The following is an 18,770-nucleotide window of genomic DNA, read 5'->3' as shown; positions in this document are numbered from 1 at the left end:
CAGACTGAGACTCCATTAGACTGAGACTATCAGACTGAGACTCCATCAGACTGAGACTCCTTCAGGCTGAGACTCCATCAGGCTAAGACTCCCATCAGACTGAGACTCCATCAGACTGAGACTATCAGACTGAGACTCGATCAGACTGAGACTATCAGACTGAGACTCCATCAGACTGAGACTCCATCAGACTGAGACTATCAGACTGAGACTCCATCAGACTGAGACTATCAGACTGAGACTCCCATCGGACTGAGACTCCATCAGACTGAGACTCCATCAGACTGAGACTCCATCAGACTGAGACTCCTTCAGACTGAGACTCCTTCAGACTGAGACTCTATCAGACTGAGACTCCTTCAGACTGAGACTCCATCAGAATGAGACTCCATCAGAATGAGACTCCATCAGACTGAGACTATCAGACTGAGACTCCATTAGACTGAGACTATCAGACTGAGACTCCATTACACTGAGACTCCATCAGACTGAGACTCCATCACACTGAGACTCCATCACACTGAGACTCCATCAGACTGAGACTCCATCAGACTGAGACTCCATCAGACTGAGACTCCATCAGAATGAGACTCCATCAGAATGAGACTCCATCAGACTGAGACTATCAGACTGAGACTCCATTAGACTGAGACTATCAGACTGAGACTCCATTACACTGAGACTCCATCAGACTGAGACTCCATCAGACTGAGACTCCATTAGACTGAGACTATCAGACTGAGACTCCATCAGACTGAGACTCCTTCAGGCTGAGACTCCATCAGGCTAAGACTCCCATCAGACTGAGACTCCATCAGACTGAGACTATCAGACTGAGACTCGATCAGACTGAGACTATCAGACTGAGACTCCATCAGACTGAGACTCCATCAGACTGAGACTATCAGACTGAGACTCCATCAGACTGAGACTATCAGACTGAGACTCCCATCGGACTGAGACTCCATCAGACTGAGACTCCATCAGACTGAGACTCCATCAGACTGAGACTCCATCAGACTGAGACTCCATCAGACTGAGACTCCTTCAGACTGAGACTCCTTCAGACTGAGACTCCTTCAGACTGAGACTCTATCAGACTGAGACTCCATCAGACTGAGACTCCATCAGACTGAGACTCCTTCAGACTGAGACTCCTTCAGACTGAGACTCTATCAGACTGAGACTCCATCAGACTGAGACTCCATCAGACTAAGACTATCAGACTGAGACTCCATCAGACTGAGACTCCATCAGACTGAGACTCCATTAGACTGAGACTTCATTAGACTGAGACTCCATTAGACTGAAACTCCATTAGACTGAAACTCCTTCAGGTTGAGACTCCATCAGGCTGAGACTCCATCAGACTGAGACTATCAGACTGAGACTCCTTCAGACTGAGACTCCATCAGACTGAGACTCCTTCAGACTGAGACTCTATCAGACTGAGACTCTATCAGACGGAGACTCTATCAGATGGAGACTATCAGACTGAGACTCCATCAGACTGAGACTCCATCAGACTGAGACTCCATCAGACTGAGACTATCAGACTGAGACTCCATCAGACTGAGACTCCTTCAGACTGAGACTATCAGACTGAGACTCCTTCAGACTGAGACTATCAGACTGAGACTCCTTCAGACTGAGACTATCAGACTGAGACTCCATCAGACTGAGACTATCAGAGTGAGACTCCATCAGAATGAGACTCCTTCAGACTGAGACTCCATCAGAATGAGACTCCATCAGACTGAGACTATCAGACTGAGACTCCATCAGACTGAGACTCCATCAGACTGAGACTCCATCAGACTGAGACTATCAGACTGAGACTCCATCAGACTGAGACTCCTTCAGACTGAGACTATCAGACTGAGACTCCTTCAGACTGAGACTATCAGACTGAGACTCCTTCAGACTGAGACTATCAGACTGAGACTCCATCAGACTGAGACTATCAGAGTGAGACTCCATCAGAATGAGACTCCTTCAGACTGAGACTCCATCAGAATGAGACTCCATCAGACTGAGACTATCAGACTGAGACTCCATCAGACTGAGACTCCATCAGGCTGAGACTCCATCAGACTGAGACTATCAGACTGAGACTCCATCAGACTGAGACTCCATTACACTGAGACTCCATCAGACTGAGACTCCTTCAGACTGAGACTCCTTCAGACTGAGACTCCTTCAGACTGAGACTCTATCAGACGGAGACTATCAGACTGAGACTCCATCAGACTGAGACTCCTTCAGACTGAGACTATCAGACTGAGACTATCAGACTGAGACTCCATCAGACTGAGACTCCTTCAGACTGAGACTCCATCAGACTGAGACTATCAGAGTGAGACTCCATCAGACTGAGACTCCTTCAGACAGAGACTCTATCAGACTGAGACTCCATCAGACTGAGACTATCAGATTGAGACTATCAGACTGAGACTCCATCAGAATGAGACTATCAGACTGAGACTCCATCAGAATGAGACTCCATCAGACTGAGACTCCATCAGACTGAGACTCCATCAGACTGAGACTATCAGACTGAGACTCCATCAGACTGAGACTCCATCAGACTGAGACTATCAGACTGAGACTCCATCAGACTGAGACTCCATCAGACTGAGACTCCATTAGACTGAGACTCCATCAGACTGAGACTCCTTCAGACTGAGACTATCAGACTGAGACTCCATCAGACTGAGACCATCAGACTGAGACTCCATTAGACTGAGACTATCAGACTGAGACTCCATTACACTGAGACTCCATCAGACTGAGACTCCTTCAGACTGAGACTCCTTCAGACTGAGACTATCAGACTGAGACTCCATTACACTGAGACTCCTTCAGACTGAGACTCCTTCAGGCTGAGACTCCATCAGGCTGAGACTATCAGGCTGAGACTATCAGACTGAGACTCCATTAGACTGAGACTATCAGACTGAGACTCCATTACACTGAGACTCCATCAGACTGAGACTCCATCACACTGAGACTCCATCACACTGAGACTCCATCAGACTGAGACTCCATCAGACTGAGACTCCATCAGACTGAGACTCCATCAGACTGAGACTCCATCAGAATGAGACTCCATCAGACTGAGACTATCAGACTGAGACTCCATTAGACTGAGACTATCAGACTGAGACTCCATTACACTGAGACTCCATCAGACTGAGACTCCATCAGACTGAGACTCCATCAGACTGAGACTATCAGACTGAGACTCCATCAGACTGAGACTATCAGACTGAGACTCCTTCAGACTGAGACTATCAGACTGAGACTCCATCAGACTGAGACTATCAGAGTGAGACTCCATCAGAATGAGACTCCTTCAGACTGAGACTCCATCAGAATGAGACTCCATCAGACTGAGACTATCAGACTGAGACTCCATCAGACTGAGACTCCATCAGGCTGAGACTCCATCAGACTGAGACTATCAGACTGAGACTCCATCAGACTGAGACTCCATTACACTGAGACTCCTTCAGACTGAGACTCCATCAGACTGAGACTCCTTCAGACTGAGACTCCTTCAGACTGAGACTCTATCAGACTGAGACTCCATCAGACTGAGACTCCATCAGACTGAGACTCCTTCAGACTGAGACTATCAGACTGAGACTATCAGACTGAGACTCCATCAGACTGAGACTCCTTCAGACTGAGACTCCATCAGACTGAGACTATCAGAGTGAGACTCCATCATACTGAGACTCCTTCAGACGGAGACTCTATCAGACTGAGACTATCAGACTGAGACTCCATCAGACTGAGACTCCTTCAGACTGAGACTCCATCAGACTGAGACTATCAGAGTGAGACTCCATCAGACTGAGACTCCTTCAGACGGAGACTCTATCAGACTGAGACTCCATCAGACTGAGACTATCAGACTGAGACTCCATCAGACTGAGACTATCAGACTGAGACTCCATCAGACTGAGACTCCATCAGACTGAGACTCCATTAGACTGAGACTCCATCAGACTGAGACTCCTTCAGACTGAGACTCCTTCAGACTGAGACTATCAGACTGAGACTCCATCAGACTGAGACCATCAGACTGAGACTCCATTAGACTGAGACTATCAGACTGAGACTCCATTACACTGAGACTCCATCAGACTGAGACTCCTTCAGACTGAGACTCCTTCAGACTGAGACTCCTTCAGACTGAGACTCCTTCAGGCTGAGACTCCATCAGGCTGAGACTCCATCAGGCTGAGGCTATCAGGCTGAGACTATCAGACTGAGACTCCATTAGACTGAGACTATCAGACTGAGACTCCATTACACTGAGACTCCATCAGACTGAGACTCCATCAGACTGAGACTCCATCAGACTGAGACTCCTTCAGACTGAGACTCCATCAGAATGAGACTCCATCAGAATGAGACTCCATCAGACTGAGACTATCAGAGTGAGACTCCATCAGACTGAGACTCCTTCAGACGGAGACTCTATCAGACTGAGACTCCATCAGACTGAGACTATCAGATTGAGACTATCAGACTGAGACTCCATCAGAATGAGACTATCAGACTGAGACTCCATCAGAATGAGACTCCATCAGACTGAGACTCCATCAGACTGAGACTCCTTCAGACTGAGACTCCATCAGACTGAGACTATCAGACTGAGACTCCATCAGACTGAGACTCCATCAGACTGAGACTATCAGACTGAGACTCCATCAGACTGAGACTCCATCAGACTGAGACTCCATTAGACTGAGACTCCATCAGACTGAGACTCCTTCAGACTGAGACTATCAGACTGAGACTCCATCAGACTGAGACCATCAGACTGAGACTCCATTACACTGAGACTCCATCAGACTGAGACTCCTTCAGACTGAGACTCCTTCAGACTGAGACTATCAGACTGAGACTCCATTACACTGAGACTCCTTCAGACTGAGACTCCTTCAGGCTGAGACTCCATCAGGCTGAGACTATCAGGCTGAGACTATCAGACTGAGACTCCATTAGACTGAGACTATCAGACTGAGACTCCATTACACTGAGACTCCATCAGACTGAGACTCCATCACACTGAGACTCCATCAGACTGAGACTCCATCAGACTGAGACTCCTTCAGACTGAGACTCCATCAGACTGAGACTCCATCAGAATGAGACTCCATCAGAATGAGACTCCATCAGACTGAGACTATCAGACTGAGACTCCATTAGACTGAGACTATCAGACTGAGACTCCATTACACTGAGACTCCATCAGACTGAGACTCCATCAGACTGAGACTCCATTAGACTGAGACTATCAGACTGAGACTCCATCAGACTGAGACTATCAGACTGAGACTCCTTCAGACTGAGACTATCAGACTGAGACTTCATCAGACTGAGACTATCAGAGTGAGACTCCATCAGAATGAGACTCCTTCAGACTGAGACTCCATCAGAATGAGACTCCATCAGACTGAGACTATCAGACTGAGACTCCATCAGACTGAGACTCCATCAGACTGAGACTATCAGACTGAGACTCCATCAGACTGAGACTCCATTACACTGAGACTCCTTCAGACTGAGACTCCATCAGACTGAGACTCCTTCAGACTGAGACTCCTTCAGACTGAGACTCTATCAGACGGAGACTATCAGACTGAGACTCCATCAGACTGAGACTCCATCAGACTGAGACTCCATCAGACTGAGACTCCTTCAGACTGAGACTATCAGACTGAGACTATCAGACTGAGACTCCATCAGACTGAGACTCCTTCAGACTGAGACTATCAGAGTGAGACTCCTTCAGACTGAGACTCCATCAGACTGAGACTCCTTCAGACTGAGACTATCAGACTGAGACTATCAGACTGAGACTCCATCAGACTGAGACTCCTTCAGACTGAGACTATCAGAGTGAGACTCCATCAGACTGAGACTCCTTCAGACTGAGACTATCAGACTGAGACTCCATCAGACTGAGACCATCAGACTGAGACTCCATTAGACTGAGACTATCAGACTGAGACTCCATTACACTGAGACTCCATCAGACTGAGACTCCTTCAGACTGAGACTCCTTCAGACTGAGACTCCTTCAGACTGAGACTCCTTCAGGCTGAGACTCCATCAGGCTGAGACTCCATCAGGCTGAGACTCCATCAGGCTGAGACTATCAGACTGAGACTCCATTAGACTGAGACTATCAGACTGAGACTCCATTACACTGAGACTCCATCAGACTGAGACTCCTTCAGACTGAGACTCCATCAGACTGAGACTCCATCAGAATGAGACTCCATCAGACTGAGACTATCAGACTGAGACTCCATTAGACTGAGACTATCAGACTGAGACTCCATTACACTGAGACTCCATCAGACTGAGACTCCATCAGACTGAGACTCCATTAGACTGAGACTCCATTAGACTGAGACTCCATCAGACTGAGACTCCATCAGACTGAGACTCCTTCAGAGTCAGACTTTATCAGACTGAGACTCCATCAGACTGAGACTCCATCAGACTGAGACTCCATCAGATTGAGACTCCATCAGACTGAGACTCCTTCAGACTGAGACTCCTTCAGACTGAGACTCCATCAGAATGAGACTCCATCAGACTGAGACTATCAGACTGAGACTATCAGACTGAGACTCCATTACACTGAGACTCCATCAGACTGAGACTCCATCAGACTGAGACTCCATTAGACTGAGACTCCATCAGACTGAGACTCCATCAGACTGAGACTCCTTCAGATTGAGACTCCATCAAACTGAGACTCCTTCAGACTAAGACTCCTCAGACTCCACAGAGACTCTATGACACTGGAAAGTGGAAAGGTACATCTTTGTAACATCCAGAAAGCTGGTAGAGAGACCACTGAGCTGCACACACTGCTTATGATTGGTGAGACAATTTGAATACCAGCCAACAGCTTGATCTGACAGGCCGATATCTGACAGACTCCAACATAAAGTATCCCAGTCAACGGTATCGCCTCTGACAAATCAATGAAGAGTGCAGCACAATAGTTCTAGGCATCCAAGGTCTCTACAACATCATTTAAAACCTTCATTGAAGCAGTTATGGTCCTGTGTTGCTTTCTGAAACCAGACTGATGAGGATGTGAAGAGTTCATTTGTAAAAACAGATAACTCCGTTTTGATAAATTTTCAGAAAACTTTTTGTTTTATTCTTTACTTGAGATAATATCAATCAAATTGAAGTTGAGTGGATTTGACTCAGTAGAAAAATACATGACAAAATAGAGAAAAAAAATATTAGTGTCATTATTATTATTTTCTCAAGTAAACAATAAAAAATGAGTTTTCTGAAAACGGAGTTACCTGTTTTTGCAAATGAACTCTTCATATATATATGAATAAGACACACACACACGCACGCACCCACGTCTTGAGTGGGGCATCCACCCACAGACAGAGACAACCAATAGCTGTGAATAAACATTAATGTTTTATTTTAGGCTTTTTTCCCCCTTTCTATTGGCTTTATTTGACATGTTAGTAGAGAGACGGACAGAAAAGTAGGGAGAAAACCTACAGCAGAAAGCCGAGAGCTGGAATTGAACCCGACCGCATTGTCGGGTTTACCTTCCTGTTTCTAGATCACCTGTTCAGCCAGCTACAACTATTCGAGAGTCCAGGTAAAGATGTTATACTGAAAGGAATTGCTGTCTTTTGTCAATAACATGTCAGTTTAGAGTAGTATGACACAACAAAATTCTGCTGCTGGTTTGAACATGAATGTCCTGTGAATTTTTCTAAATTGCTGCATTTCAAATTCAATACATTAAACACTGATGGGCTGTTTAAGTAAAATTTTGACGTTTGTGTATTTCAATAAGACAGTGTAGCTACAATGTGATCTAAATCTGCCAATACTATATCAATATATTAATGTTATACTGCAACACTTTGGCATTCTGTTATCACAAGGCTTGGTGAACTTCTTGTTAAATAACGTGTACACTGTGTGCTGGTCCGTCTGCTGCTTTAACTGATTTTATCAGTAATCAGTGATCACAGCTTCTCTGGTTCCAGCCGTGTTGACGTAGTTTTACTTTTATGAAGAATAACAGCGCATGACTTTTAAAATGAGAACCATATATTCTGTGAAGACCGAAATGTATAGAACGGCAGAAATCTCCTTTTATAGATGAAGTTGTCCCATTGTTTATTTCCTGGTTAGTAAGTAAGAGGTCCTGAAAAGCCACAACTACGAAACATCGGTCTCAGAAACGCTGCTATCACCAGTTGATCGGAACACCGTACGGACTCACCGATGGTGGGGTGCTGGCTGATTTTGAAGACGTCCTCTGTGAACCGTATGAGCAGAGAGGATTTACCGACGGCGGTGCTTCCGAGCAGCAGCAGCTTCACCGTGTAGTCGTAGGTCTCCTCCATGGCAACGGATTCCCGCCGTTTGTCCCGGTGCTGCCGGTAATTTAATGGACCATCCGGGCTGCGGCGCGGTAAAATTGGTTTTATATTCGATATTCGCTTGTTTTTTCCGTCTCTAGCCTTAATAGCCTCGCGAAAACCGCACCAATTCCAGCCAGGTTGGTATTATTTTGTACAGTTAAGTCACAGAGACATTTCACTGTTGCCATCAACTCACCAACCACAACTAAACCAAAACTAAAAGGATCAACGCTGAATGTCCGTCGGAGTTCCGTGCAGCAGCTGGAGCGTTTAGGGACCGTCGCAAAATTGTAATCGGTAAATTTTTCTGTTTGGACAATCAAGGAGAAAAAAAACCCATACAAATACTGTCTGTTTAAGTTTATTTTACATCTTTCACAAGCATTATCTAGAAGAAAATGCATTTAAAAACACCTCACAAAGAAGAAGTGTTCAGTCAACAAGAGTTATTTATGTATTTGGAAATTGTTCTCAGAGATTCCAGCCGACCAACCACAAAATATTTGTCATGTGTTCTGCTGTTCTTTTATGACCATTATGTCCTACAGATAAAACATTTCAATATATACCAGAAAAAAAATGTGTGGCCATTGAGTGTGATATTAATATTTCTCTATTTTATTTGAGGAGGCTGAGGTCCTTTGGAGTGTGCAGACCTCTACTAAGGAGTCATTATTCGGGCAGAGAGGGCTGTAGCTCATTTACATGGAATAGACTGGACTCCGACGTGCGGAGAGTCCCCACATCGTGTCCTTAAACATCTAAACTAGGCATCGGTGAAATAAAACCAGGACAGATTCAGCTGCTGCACAGATTATTTCTCGCCTCAAATGCTTTCAGAAATACTTTTCGCTGTAGTGTTTTTGAAATAAAAGGGAAAGTTTGTGGCCGAGCCACTGTGTTTATCCGACATGCCTGCCAGACTCTCAAACTGAAAACTTGGTCACGTGACCTGTCGGAATTTAAGTCAGGTGAAACTGTGATGATGAAAGCCACGAGTGTCTCAAGCAAAGCACACCGTTTCACTGCTGGTGGCGAAATCCAAAAAGCCTCACTCAATAGTTGAAGAACTCGTTCTCCTCGCAGCCACTGTTATGGCTGAAATTATGATTGACAAGAAGGCAAACTCAACGAGCTCAACCTATCACTTCAGGGGAAGAAGTCACACATCCTGAAAATGTATGACAAAGTTGAGGGATTCACAAAAAAGCTCACACTATGGGAGAGGAAATGTGATGAGGGAGACGTGAGCTGTTTTCCACTACTCAGTGCCCATCTTGCCACCACTGATGTTGCCAGGAGTCCAGTGGTGAAACTGGAGCAAGCACATCTGTCCAAACTCAGCACTGATTTCAGTCAGTATTTTTATTTAGTATAAGTCACAAAGACTGGATTGGTTGAGGAACCCATTTATTGTGAGTGAGAGCAACAACAACCTCCCTGCAAGGCTGCAGGAGTATCTGATGGATTTATCATCTGACAGTGGGCTGAAAATGGCATATGTTGAGAAGACATTGACTGCCCACTGCGCAAAGGGGCGTCCAGACGACGTCTTTTCAACGTCATTTTTGGACGTTTAATTCGGGTCATCTGAAGGTGCAGAACGTAGGCAACGTCTTTTTTAGACGCCTTCTGAACGTCGATTTGTGACGTCCATATGAGAACTATTTCTAGTCCTAATGTGGTCTTTGTGGGACTTCTTTTACGTCCACTGCTTCTACTACGCATAACTGTAGTCCCAGTGTAGAAGGTGGCATGCTGTCCTAGGTTATTTGCCTATTGCTTCATTTGAATCAATCACCAGCAGATGCTAACTCAAAATGCACAAAGATGACATCCAACCTGCTGACAAGTCAAGGTAAAATTCACAGGTACAGGAAACTGTTTCCTACCTTCTGGACTAAAGACAGGTTAATAAATCACAATCCAATTTTTTTTAAACAATTTATATTGTAAAAATTTCAATAACACTTGCACTAAAAATGTATTAAAAAAATAGAACATTCTCAAAATTCTCAAAATGTATTACAAACAATTAAATATTACCAAAAATAAAATATTACTAACAAAGCAGAACATGCACTCAAAATGTATTACAAACAGAACATTCGAACTAAAAATAAACTACAAACAAAGCAGAACATTTGTACCCATAAAATGTATTAAAAACAGAAACATAGAACATTCAGCCCTGGGTAACTGAGAAGCCCCCCCCCCAACCCTTTGGGGTGCATGTTTCAAGTGGTCGGCAGCATGTTGCCTCATGAGCTCCAGAGTTGCATTGCCGTTGTACTTCATGACTCCATCTGCACAAAGACAAAAAGACAAATAAGAAATAAGCACAGACAAACTGCATTCATACACTAAACCTGCATATCTGTAAGCAAAAGTGTTGCTTCTGCTTTGCTACTAATTCTGTATTAATACATAAACCAGCCATTGTAGAGAGATGGCATTGTATTTTAAATGTTAACAGGGAAGTTAATATTTTGTCCATTCATGTCCACTTAGAAACAACCAAAGGCTTACCTTGTATGGCTGCATAAATCTTTTTTTTTTTCCAGGGCTTTTTGCCCCTCTTCCCTTTGCCCTTCATTTTAAACTGCGCCATCAGTGCATTGGTGAAGAGTCTAAAGAGAAAATAATCACATGTAAGTCATAGGGCTGTCAAACAATTAAAAATTGAACTCAATTAATTGCAATACTACTCTAATTGTGATTAATTAGAATATTACTTATTATATATACACCAATATTGCTTGTATTATCTCCTATTCTGTCTTGAATAGTATTAAAGGATGCAATATAGTTAATCCATTACAATTTAAGGATGCAATGTTACAGATTTGTCATAAATAACACCTTAGATGTTTATTTTTCCACATCAGCACTACATTTTGATTAGTGTATTAAATAAACATGTTTCATAGATACCATGCATTGTGTTTTGAATTTGTAATTTATTGCACACTCAATAGGGAAACTGCAAATGACATGTAATCTGGTACACACTTAGAAAACACTCATTGAAAATGCATATAATACCAAAACATTCAGCACAAAAATACTCTTCGATTGTAGACATCCTCTCTACGTGGGCAGCCGAAGAGGCAGGCTGTGCTCTTTTACAATAATCACAGATTTCCATCAGCAATCCAAGGACCTTTTTCTGGTACACTGAAATAAATGAGTCCATTTGTTTTTTAGAATGGTTGCCTCCTATTTAAATTGTTAGCAGAAAGCTAGCTGGTTCAGAACTTAATTTTTAATCAGTGTTCGTCATTAATACAGAGTTGGATTTTTTTCCTTCCGTTTAAGTTAAATTCTTTTGACATGATAGATAGAAAATAAAGCCTCTAAGGATATGAATCTTATGGTGTCTCAGGTTTTGATTCAATTCAAGTCATTGATCTGCACAGGCCTAGTCACAGACATCCAATGTAACATTTTAGTCTTTCTGCAGCAACTAACCTGTAAGAGTTGGAGGAAATGTTAACAAACTCCTGAAAAGAAACTGATCCAGATATACAGAGGTTAAGAATTGCTATTCTTCCCCCACCTTATAAGTCACTGATAATTGAAAAGCAGACTAAACAGCAGAGGGAGTTGGTGGTAGTTTTTAAATGTTTCTTTTTCTCAGTGTCCTGTCGTCCATATTAGACTATACACGTACCGTCCAATGGCAGCGGAAAGGTCCTCCTCTCACTCTCTGCATCTGCAACACAGAAAGTGAGTTTTAGATATTATCAAATGAACTTTTGTCAACAGACTTGGGCCTCATTATAAATAATAAATCTGTTATATTCCAGTAGGTTGGAATACAATGCTACTGACAGACGTGTTCAGGTGGAGACCTAACCAAAAGTAAACAAAAAAGGTAAACATTACTGCTGATAAATATTTACCCGATCTTGACTTTTGCCTTCCTCCTCCTGACCCACTCTTGCTGCTGGATGCTGGGTGGTGGTGGTGGGATCTGGACCTGTATTGGCAGACAACTGTTGCAGTAATAGCTGGATACACCAATGACGTAGTTCAATTCACATTAATCACTCGGCTATTTTGTAACAGGCATCTTTTTTCCTTACGTTGAGCGATGCCCATGAGTGGCACGACCACTGGCTTCATACTGAGAACCTAAACAACACAAAGAATGTTCTTAAATTTCACAAGGGCTGATAAAACAGAAAATTAATGAGATGGACACTTACTGGAGGTCACCAGGTTAAAAAAAGACAATGTTCAGGGATGGAGAATTAACCAAAAGTAAACAAAAAAAAGGTCAACTGATAAATATTTACCTGAGACTTTTGCCTTCCTCCTCCTGACCCACTGGCACTATCCAGGCGAGGCAAGGCTGGAACATATGATTGAGCCTATAAGTCTTTTGGGTAAATAGTGAATAGTGCAAAGGGGAAGTAAATAATTACAAGGAGAGGATATTTCTCTGCCCGAGAAGTCAAGTTGTAATACTAACTGGGGCAGGATACAAAGTTACAAAGCTCGGCCTGGAAAGACTAAAACGAAAAAAAAAATCCAAAATAAGCATCACACGAATATAACATTACGCGCCGCGCGCTGCCTGAAGTATTTTCGCCGGCTTTCGAGTAACGTTAATGGCCACAATGCTAGCAAATGAATCGCTCGTTGTAACGACAACCGGTTCGAAGCAGATTTACGCGTTAAATCCATAAATGAACATATTAACTAGAAGCTCGATGGCTGACAACTTACCTGCAAATATAAGCGCTGTTTGAGACTTCGAATTTGTGCACAGTAGCGGCGTACTGCTTCCGCCTTCTTCTTCTTCTTCTACGGTTTTTGTGCGGCACAATACCTGGGCCAATGGGAGTGGTTCTTGCACGTTGAGACGCAATCCCTCAGCCAATCAAAATGGCGTAATCAGTTCAAACGCGGTTGTTTTTTTCCCCTTAAACACTAGAAAAAGAGGAAAATGTAAACAATCAGAATTTTACTTATATTTGTTTTACCGTTTTAGGCCTAAGCATTGATCACTGAAATCATTAGCTACAAGTAACAGCTTATTATTATTATTATTATTATCAATATTATTATCATCATCATTATCCTCTTAAGCCCGGTCGGCTCACTGGTGGGCCGAAGAAATCCCGGCATTTTTTTCTGAAAATATGGCCATGGCTTAAGAGGTTAGGCCTATATAAGGATATACTAAACTTGACTTAGACATCCTAAAAAGTGACCCTTCCCAACTTCAAAAGTTCAACTGCATATAGATGTCGAAATTGGGTCCTAATTTAGACGTCCAGATCTTCACCTGCATATAGACGTCGAAATTGGGTCATAATAAGACGTCCAAATACCTCACCTATTTTGGACGTCGAAAATAGGTCCAAATTTGGTCTTGGACGGACGGACGCAATATGGACATGATCTGGACGTCCATACGACGTCCAATGTTTAAGGGGTGAGTTTTGGTGTGAGGCGGAGAAGGAATATCCTGAGCTGGGAAAACGTGCACTGATTGAATTTTTGCCTTTTGGTTCTACTGATCCCACCGAACAATAGACGTCTATTAGAAGTCTAGATTTTTTTAGACCTAATTTCAACCGTCTAGATGCCGTCTGTTTTTACACGGAATTTAGACGTTGCAGTTTAATCAATTATTCTATAACTATTTATTTTTAAAAAAAACAACTGTAAGGTGCATAGCTAATATCCAAATACTGAGCTAAAATAATTATGATAGCCGTTGAGCGATATTCAGTATAGTATAAATATATCTGAGATTTATACGTTTAAATCTCTACCGCATTTCAACGTCTAGATACAGACAGAATCTAGACAACTGAATTAAATCCATCATTCAAAAGTTTTTTATTTAAAACAATAACTGTATGTTGCATAACTGACCTTCAAATACTGAGCTGATATAATTATGATAGCCGTTGAGCGATATACAGTCCAGTCTAAATATATACGAGATTTAGACGTCTAAATCTCTACTGCATTTCAACGTTTAGACATAGACCGAATATAGACAACAGAATTTTATCCATCATTTAATATTTTTTTTATTTAAAACAATAAATGCATGTTGCACAACTGATCTCCAAATATTGAACTAAATCATTTATGATAGCCGTTAAGAGACATCGCTTATAGACCAAATTTCAACAAATTAATTTTATCCAAAGTTATTTATTTAAAACAATAACGGCATGTTGCAGAACTGATCTCTTGATATTGGACTAAAATCATTTTATTAGCCATAATCGCTATAAAATAAAGTCTATATGTAGACGTCTAATATTCCGCTTTTCAACGCCGACACCATTCAGAGGTATGCATTTTAAATCTTCGTGAAATAAAAGAAACAATAATCTAATGGAATATAGCCAGCTCTTTCCATGTGCAGCGCCATGTTGCCTTCTGTGTTGACAAAGTTGCAGCCACCTTATTGGTGGAGCACGCTCACGTGATGCACCGTGCAACCACTTCCTGGCAAAATATTGTTCCGCTCAGAGAAGTAGTCCGTGATAAAACTTATTGCCATAGCCGCTTTGCCACAATATCAACGACAAAAATAATTGGTAACTCTGTAAGGCTACGCTTTGTATTCGTATGGAGATCACATGATCATAACATGAAAAAAGCTTCTCTTTATGGACGTCACAACTTCCGACCATGCTTTCCTCTGTCGAAAGCATGGTCGGAAACCACCGAGGTGAAATTGGTTTTATATTCGACATTCGCTTGTTTTTTCCGTTTCTAGCCTTAATAGCCTCGCGAAAACCGCACCAATTCCAGCCAGGTTGGTATTATTTTGTACAGTTAAGTCAGAGAGACATTTCACTGTTGCCATCAACTCACCAACCACAATGATTGTGGCGAAAACTAAAAGGATCAACGCTGAATGTCCGTCGGAGTTCCGTGCGGCAGCCGGAGCGTTTAGGGACCGTCGCAAAATTGCAATCGGTGATTTTTCTGTTTGGACAATCAAGGAGAAAAAACCCATACAAATACTGTCTGTTTAAGTTTATTATACATCTTTCACAAGCATTATCTAGAAGAAAATGCATTTAAAAACACCTCACAAAGAAGAAGTGTTCATTCAATAAGAGTTATTTCTATTTCCATTTTTGGAAATTGCTCTCAGAGATTCCAGCCGACCAACCACAAAATATTTGTCATGTGTTCTGCTGTTCTTTTACGACCATTATGTCCAACAGATAAAACATTTCAATATATACCAGAAAAAATGCATGTCCATTGAGTGTGATATCAATATTTATCCATTTTATTTTGGAATAGGTCACAACAATTTAATCTGACCAACACTAATCGACTCATCATCCATTTGCATGGTTGATATTGATTTTTCACAAACATTATCTCTCAGAAAATCATGTATAAAATATTGTAGAAACTGTGACTGATCATTGAACATATTTTTGGAACAGTTCTCAGTTTTATTTTGAAATAGCTCTCAGGAAACTTGACCTACAAACACCATTCAATTTGTTATGTGTTGTTAAGGCCAACATTGATCTTTCACAACCATTATCTTTTAGAAAATCTGCTAAAAATATTCCAAGAGCTATTAGTAATCATTGAGCATATTTTACACATATTACTTAGTTTAATTTTGAAATAGCTCACAGGACACTTGACCTACAAACACCATTCAACTTGTTATCTGTTGTTAAGGTCAATATTGATCTTTCACAACCATTATCTGTAAGAAAATCTGCTAAAAATATTCCCGAAACTATAAATAATAATTGTGTATATTTTAGACATATTACTTAGTTTTATTTAGAAATAGCTCACAGGACACTTCACCTACCGACACCAGTCAATTTGTTATGTGTTGTTAAGGTCAACATTGATCTTTCACAACCATTATCTCTTAGAAAATCTGCTAAAAATATTCCAAGAGCTATTAGTAATCATTGAGCATATTTTACACATATTACTTAGTTTAATTTTGAAATAGCTCACAGGACACTTCACCTACCGACACCATTCAACTTGTTATGTGTTGTTAAGGTCAACATTGATCTTTCACAACCATTATCTCTTAGAAAATCTGCTAAAAATATTCCAAGAGCTATTAGTAATCATTGAGCATATTTCACACATATTACTTAGTTTTATTTTGAAATAGCTCACAGGAAACTTGACTTACAAACACCATTCAACTTGTTATCTGTTGTTAAGGTCAACATTGATCTTTCACAACCATTATCTCTTAGAAAATCTGCTAAAAATATTCCAAGAGCTATTAGTAATCATTGAGCATATTTCACACATATTACTTAGTTTTATTTTGAAATAGCTCACAGGACACTTGACCTACCGACACCATTCAACTTGTTATGTGTTGTTAAGGCCAACATTGATCTTTCACAACCATTATCTCTTAGAAAATCTGCTAAAAATATTCCAAGAGCTATTAGTGATGTTTGTGTATATTTTACGCATATTACTTTTATTTTGAAATAGCTCACAGGAAACTTGACCTACAAACACCATTCAACTTGTTATGTGTTGTTAAGGCCAACATTGATCTTTCACAACCATTATCTCTTAGAAAATCTGCTAAAAATATTCCCGAAACTATAAATAATAATTGTGTATATTTTACGCATATTACTCAGTTTTATTTTGAAATAGCTCACAGGAAACTAGACCTACAAACACCATTCTGCTTGGCAACTATTTGTAAGGTTGCCACTGCTGTTTCAGAAACATTATCTCTGAAGTAATCATATAGCTTGGACATAGCTAGAAACAGGGCCGGACTGGGAAAGAAATTCAGGCCGGGAGATTTCCAATCAGTCAGGCCACTTCCGCCACCGCAAGGGTTGTGTCACGTGGGATAATGCACCAAAATTGTGGTTTTTTCCTTCCAAAAATATGCCTTTTACAGTTATGTTATAGCAATTACAACACTACTAAACAGACAGTAAGTCTATTAAACACAACCATAACGACAGCTCCATACAGTCCAGTACTTTTCTCTTCTGTAATCTCTTCACTGCCCTCACCAATTTTTCCAATGTTTTCCTTTTCCTATTATTTATATAACATGTGGAATTAAAAATATATATATTATTTTGTCAGCAAATCATTTAGATGTCAGCTGGTCATAGCTAATAGTATATGCAAACACCAATGTTCATTTTATAACTGAAAATTGTAAGTCACCTGCCTATCCTACCTGAAGAGGGGGTCTCAAACGTTTTCAGGCTTCCTGCAACCCACCTGACACCTGTGGAGCTTATTTGGGCCAGACTCACCATATTTTCCGCATTAAAATTAGCATTACATTTCCATCACCATGTTAGAACAAAGGTGTAATAATTATTTGATTCATTTCACTTGCAACTGACAAAATGAAACAAAGTTTTCTAATATAGCCAAGCAAATCAATAATATACCAATCATTTTTTATTAGATTTTGGCCTTTGAAGTCTGATGATGCATTTGTGAGAAGAACCAACTGTTTGTATTTCTCAAGGTGCTCCATAATCTTCGCTCCTTCCACCCTCTCGTCTCAATCTCATATCACCGCTCTGCAGTGCATGCTTCCCCGTTCTCGCCATAGACATAATAAAGAGTAGACGCCACTCGGGGTGCTGCACAGCGAGAAATACGGCCGCCATCTTGGTCTGGTCATCCGCTCCACTCAGCGCTGTTTGACAGCGCATTTAATCCATCTTAACTCTGAATATTAAACTGATTTTCACGCGTTTTTTATTTTTATTTTTTTGCTGCAAACGTCATACATGTAGCCATACACGACAAATGATTCGGCGTATTTTAATATTCATAGCAGGATTAACAGTAATAGAATATTCTGAAATTAAGCTCGACTGTAGACAGGTATTTTGCAAACACTGTAAACACACACACACACTAATATATGTTAGAGAAGCGGATAATGGCAGTAAAGTCAATTATTTTAATAATTTGAAGAGACAATATATGATTACGCCATATATACATATATAAACAAAACACTGACTAATGAACACATATTTCTATATAAAACAATAGATATAATTTTCTGACATATCTTTTTTTAATATATATGTATGAATTATATTGACAGTCTATACGTGATTTATATAATAATTTTCTCTGATATATAACTTTTATTTATTATATATATATGTGAATGATGTTGATACTCCATCTATGATTTATATATATTCATTTTCTCTGATATATAATTTCTATCTATTGTTTTATATAGAAATATGTGTTCATTAGTCAGTATTTTGCTTATATATGTATTTACAGCCATGGCCATAAGTTTGGACACAAGTACCATGA

General features: G+C 40.9%; 1 protein-coding gene and 1 long non-coding RNA gene across 5 annotated transcripts in view; both read right to left on the bottom strand.

Moving 5' to 3' along the window:
- The window catches only part of LOC110970960 (ras-related protein Rab-8B-like), a 37,504-nt gene extending 28,791 nt beyond the window's left edge, over positions 1 to 8,713 (bottom strand). For both annotated transcript variants that reach the window (XM_051940613.1, XM_051940618.1), the window contains exon 1: positions 8,306 to 8,713. In XM_051940613.1, the coding sequence (XP_051796573.1) occupies positions 8,306 to 8,429 (124 nt within the window). In that variant the 5' untranslated portion in view covers positions 8,430 to 8,713. The remainder of the gene's footprint in view (positions 1 to 8,305) is intronic.
- A 79-nt stretch (positions 8,714 to 8,792) lies between these two features.
- On the bottom strand, positions 8,793 to 15,386 carry LOC110945771 (uncharacterized). 3 transcript variants are annotated; one of them, XR_007938561.1, is made up of 8 exons: positions 15,300 to 15,386; positions 13,182 to 13,385; positions 12,749 to 12,804; positions 12,536 to 12,584; positions 12,353 to 12,429; positions 12,121 to 12,162; positions 10,977 to 11,077; positions 8,793 to 10,753 (listed from the first exon to the last, which is right to left on the bottom strand). It is a non-coding gene; the product is annotated as an uncharacterized LOC110945771 (long non-coding RNA). The 3 variants fall into 3 exon arrangements; XR_002595157.2 differs by having other exon boundaries at positions 13,795 to 15,375; XR_002595156.2 differs by having other exon boundaries at positions 13,182 to 15,375.
- Between the last annotated feature and the right edge of the window lie 3,384 nt (positions 15,387 to 18,770).

Source organism: Acanthochromis polyacanthus, chromosome 2 (assembly GCF_021347895.1).
Source record: "Acanthochromis polyacanthus isolate Apoly-LR-REF ecotype Palm Island chromosome 2, KAUST_Apoly_ChrSc, whole genome shotgun sequence".
Lineage (NCBI taxonomy): Eukaryota > Metazoa > Chordata > Actinopteri > Pomacentridae > Acanthochromis > Acanthochromis polyacanthus.
Note: the sequence above shows the minus strand (reverse complement) of the source record. Positions and strands in the feature narration are given on the sequence as shown.